Source organism: Trachymyrmex cornetzi, unplaced genomic scaffold (genome assembly GCF_001594075.2).
Source record: "Trachymyrmex cornetzi isolate Tcor2-1 unplaced genomic scaffold, Tcor1.1 scaffold334, whole genome shotgun sequence".
Classification (NCBI taxonomy): Eukaryota; Metazoa; Arthropoda; class Insecta; order Hymenoptera; family Formicidae; genus Trachymyrmex; species Trachymyrmex cornetzi.
The window spans coordinates 91,839-97,171 of NW_017298047.1; the positions used below are offsets into that span (position 1 = coordinate 91,839).

The 5,333-nt window shown below is 59.6% G+C and overlaps 1 protein-coding gene across 1 annotated transcript; it reads right to left on the reverse strand.

Moving 5' to 3' along the window:
* Positions 1–292: 292 nt before the first annotated feature.
* Positions 293–676, reverse strand: LOC108763003 (uncharacterized). Its single transcript, XM_018510288.1, has one exon. The coding sequence runs from the start codon at positions 674–676 to the stop codon at positions 293–295; it is 384 nt and encodes a 127-aa protein (XP_018365790.1).
* Between the last annotated feature and the right edge of the window lie 4,657 nt (positions 677–5,333).

Sequence of the window (5,333 nt, forward strand, 5' to 3'; positions counted from 1 at the left end):
AACTTGGCCCAGCCTGACCAGGTCAGGAAGTGACCAAGACGTGACAGAGGGGGACACCACCTCCCTCTGCCACCCGTCCCGGCGCACCGTGTGCCATAGGGTGCAGAGCCCCCACTCCACACCCCACGGTGCCCAAGACCGCCGGGTCGCCCGGCATCCCCCTAACATAGGGGGCCCAAACGCTCGGCGCGCGTCAACTAGCCGTGCGGGCGTCGCACGAACGAGCGGCGAGGCGACGGCGGCTCACGAATATCGAGCCCGCGCTGTCTTCGCCATCGGCGACCACGGCTCCCTATGAGCCCTGAGGAGCCACGCGGGACGGAGCGCCCTCGCGGGCTCGCTCATGCTCCTCCTTTTTGCTCATGACGGCCTCACTGAACGTCATGAAAGCCTTCCGTCCCTCCTCGCTCAGCAAGCTTCTGAGCAGTCCCGACATCGTGAGGTCAGGCCTGATCGCTCTGACCAAATCCGCGCGCATATCGTCCCACGCCGGGCAGTAACGCATCGTGTGCCGCGCAGTGTCGTGCTGCGCCGCACAGTGCCAGCATTTGGGTGAGTTCTCCCACCCGATGCGACACAGATACCGGCCAAAACACCCGTGACCGGTTAGCATCTGCGTCACCCGGAACGAGGGACCCACCCTGGCCTCCGACCACCTTTCGATGATCGGCGCCATGGTGGAAATATACAAGGTGAACCATTGCGCATAATGGCGGCATTGAGGGCGTGGCTTAAAATTTCGACCAATCAGTTGTTACCCAAGCGGAGATGCGCGTATTTTAAGTGTACAAATTATTAATTGGAAATTAAAACACGATATGTACGGAAAATTAAATATATTAAATATAAAATATAAAATGAATACAAAATATAAATATAAAATATTAATAAGAATAACATGCATAAAGTACATATTATAACAAAATAATACTTAAGTCATGTAATTATGTTACATATATGCTTTATTTTTTTTTGTTTTTTTTCTGCTATTATTGTTTATTAGTTCTCGATTTAGTTTTCTAATTCTAAAATATGACACTTCTAAAATATGACACGTACCATAACACTGCATACAACGTACGAGCACACAGCTGACGCAGCAACACTCAGTGTCGGCCATACTGAATTTTGCATCTTGGGTAAAAGCTGATTGGTTCATTGCTCCCCACTACTTTTGAACGACTGCGCATCCACCGGAATGGTTCACCTTGTATATTTCCACCATGATCGGCGCGATCGCCCCGGCTATGCCAGAGCCCCCGTGGCCCTGGTGCGAGAGCCACACCTCCCAGGCATCATAGAGGTGCCTTCGCGTGCGAACGCGCACCCCGTTCACCATGGAGGGTGTTACTCCCTCCACCCCGTGCGTACGCTTAAGCCGGGCTACCTGGTCATAGGTGGCCGCGTACATGTCGGCGGTGATCTCTATCGGCGGAGATCCCGCCAGGGCTGTCACATCGGCGAAGGCCGCCGTTTTATATGCCCGGACGATTTGGCCCGCGGTCCTCCTCTGTGCCGAGTGGAGCTGACTCAGCACCCGTCGATTTCCGGCGATGTCTTTCGCCCACACCGGCGCCCCATACAGGGCCACCGAGTTGGCGACCATCGCGTACAGCCGACGCACGCGGCCGTTGGGCCCACCCAGATTGGGCAGCAATCTGCCCAAGTGCGACGCCGTTCTGGCGACCTTCGGCACAATCTGCCGGAAGTGCGGCTCCAAGGAGAATCGGCTGTCGAGTATCAGCCCCAAGTACTTCAGCTGCGAGCCGATCTCAACGCGCACCCCAGCGACACGCACGTGGTCCCCTGGGGGCCTCCCGCGACGGTAGAAGCCAATCGCCTCTGTTTTGTTGGCAGCCACGCTGAGGCCCAGCTCCTCGATCTTGGCCACCACCGCCCGTGCGGACTCCGTCGCCCTGATCTTGGCCTCCTCCCAGTCGCAGCCCGCGGACAACACTATAGTATCGTCCGCGTAGCATACCGCTATGCTGTCTTCCGGAAGGTCGGCCCCTCTCAGAACCTCGTCGTAGCCGAGGTTCCACAATAGTGGCCCCAGCACTGAGCCCTGCGGGACCCCGCGACTCACCACTCTCTCGGCTATGGAACCCGTCGCATCGGGGTACCGATGCTCCTGCCATCGAGGTAGGACCGCACAATCCGCCGCAGATACAGCGGCACCCCGTGCCTGCGCAAGGCGGCCCCAATACGGTCTCATGGGAGGGAGTTGAACGCGTTGCGGATGTCCAACGACACCCCGACAACGACGTCCCCCTCCCCCCATGCCTCCTCGACAAATCGACGCACGCACGGGATCGCGTCGACTGTGCTGCGCCCGCGCCGGAAGCCGAACTGCCGATCGTGTAGGCAGCGTCCCCAGCGCCGAGTCAGGCACGCGCAGACCCGCTCCGATATTACCCGCTCAAAGAGCTTCGCCTCGTCGTCTATCATACATATCGGGCGGTATCCGGTCGCCGCGTCCGCCGGCTTCCCCGGCTTCCTCAGCAGCACTAGTGCCGCCCGCTTCCATGCTGCTGGGAATACACCCCTCCGCAGGCACTCTGTGAAGAGGGCTCTCATGTGACCGCCCATCAGGTCTACCGCCACTCCCCATGCCCTGTACGGGATACCATTGGGTCCCGGTGCGGCGTTGCGCGACATCATCCGTCGCTTGGCACTGATGAGCTCCTCGTATGTCACCTCGTATTCGGGCTGTCATGCCTTCCATCCCGTCTCTGGGAGCTCCTCCTCGTCCCAGGAGCGCGGTTTGGTTTCAACCGGGAACAAGGCATTTAGGACGCCTTCCAGTGCACCCGGCTCGAGCGTCTCTGTGACTGGGGCAGACCATCTCCTGAGTCTGTTCATAACGACCAGGTACGGCCTGCCCCAGGGCTCCTCACCGAGAGTGGCGGTGAAATCCGCCCAGGATCGCTCCTTCGCCTTGGCGATCGCCCTTCTCAACGTCGCTTTCGCCGCCCTAAGACGCTGAACACGTAGGTCCAGCTCTGCGGCGCCTGCCGAACGGCGCCTTTGCGCTCTTTTTATGGCTCTTCTAGCTGCCATGGCGCTCGACCTCAGCTCCGCCAGCTCCGGTGTCCACCAGGACATGGCTCTCCTGGAGCGCGGCCTCGCCCGAGCCATCGCCACATCGCAGGCGTCGCGGACTATATTCCGACTGCAGACCGCAGCCTCCTCGACGTCCCATGTCTCTGCCGGCGGTGCGGGCACCCATGTGCCGGCTATAATTGCCGCCTCCATGCGGTCGCGATCGAACGACCGCAACGCCCACCGAGCAGGACGGGGGTGACTCCTGTGAGTCGCCTGGTATCCCGTCTCGCCAAATCCTAAGTGGACGTACAAGTGGTCGGACAGGGTCTCCAACCCGAGCACCCGGTAACTCACCAATGTCGCGGCAATGGCCGGGCTTGCGAACGCCACGTCCACCACCGACTCGCCCTGCTGGCGGACGCAGGTACTGGCCCCTCCTGTACTGAGGCAGCACAGCCCCAAGTCGGAGATCCAATCCACCAGGATCCTACCCCTCAAATCGTCCACCCGAGACCCCCACATGGCACTATGTGAGTTTAAGTCTCCCATCACGATGACGGGTACATCGTGAAACCGGCGGCGGATGCAGTTTTCAACCTCCCACAGGATGCACTCGAACTCGTTCCTGTCGAGGCTGGGGGAGCATATATGGCGATCACTCCCGCACATCCCTAGCGAACCGCCACGAACCATTCTCCCGACTCAACCGGCGCAGTCGGGAGTGGATTCGGTACGTATCTCCAAGTGATGGCCACCGACCCTCCCTCGCTCACCGCCCATGACGGATTGTCTGTCGGTGCCCGATAGGGCTCCGATATGGCGGCTAGGCCGTAACCACTCTCGGCCATGCTTTGCAGGAGTAGATCCTGCGCACGGCCGGAGTGGTTTACGTTCGCCAGTAGGATTGAGTTTTCCCTCTTACTCCTTCCAATCATTTGATGGTAGGGGAGACCTCCTCGTGCCGTGGATCCTTAGATCCCGTTGTCTCGGCACTCACCACGGAATCCATTTGAGGATCCGTGTATGCATCGACGGTGGGAGACATGGAGCAGTCGGTTGCCCCCGCCCTCTCCATATTTGCCTCCATAGGCGCGGAGGCCTCCCCGCCCCTCACCGGTTCTACGGAGGCTTCTCCCCGCATAACGGACCGTACCGTTGTGTGCCCTGCACTTTGGGTTTCCGGGCCCTGATCCCCCATTTCCCCCGCCATTATAGCGGGCGGGGGGCGACCTCTCGTCGATTCACGGTGGGGCTTTTTGCCCACCGCTCTCGGGCGTTGCGGTAATGGCGGCAACTCACCTTCTCGGCCTTTTTCGGTAACTTCCGGCTCGAGAACCTCGACTTCCATTGCCGTAGTATCCGTCACGGGGAAGTCCTCCACTGGATAGCGGTCCGACATCTCCCCCTCACCGGGGAGTTTCCGCGGCAGGATCGTCGACAGACCTTTCCCGTCGCTCTTGCGGGTTGGGTCGGTGACCGCTCGAACTCGTCCGCCATCCCTTCCTCGGACGGTGGGTGGCGGGTTACACGCCCTACCACCCAGTCGATGATTGGCGGGTTTTCCCCTGTCCGCACATACCACGCAGCGGAGCTGACCCGTACAGGCATTGGCCCTGTGTCCCGGCTCGCCACAGCGGAAGCAACAGTCCCTCCTATCGAGACTACTGCGGCACTCCGCCTGCACGTGCCCTTTCTCCAGGCACCTGTAACAGTGGAGCCCCCTATCGGGCAATAGCTCCACCTTTATCGACGTCTAGCCGATACAAATTCTCGGCAGCCTTGTGATTTTCAGGGCCGCCTTAAGGGGGCACCTGACCCACACAGTGCCCAGCCCTCTTGAGGCCTCTATCCTTTTACCCAGCTGCACATCAGCCGGGTCACATTCCCCCAGTTCAGACAGTTTCAAGTATATGTCCCTATCCATGATAGAGGCCTCTAAATCTCGAAGCCTCAGCTCCGCCATCTTCTCCGGCCTTGATATGACTATATTATTGTCATTGGCCGTCAGATCGAGCAGCCTCTGTGCAAGGGTATTAGCCTTGTCTGCTCCCGCGGTACCTCCGGGTATTTCTAGGAGCAAAGCTCCTGACCTAGCCTTCCTCGGCTTGAGGGCGTCGATGCCGATTGACGCGAGATCTATGTTATCTCTGGCTAGTCTCATGACATCGGCATATTTCGCTTCGCCGCGGCAGCATATCTGTACTGCCGCGGACCGTGGAGGTTTCCTCGGACCTTTGGCCCTCCCAGGGGCCGGCGGCGGGTTGCGCGGGTTACGCGACCGTCCACCC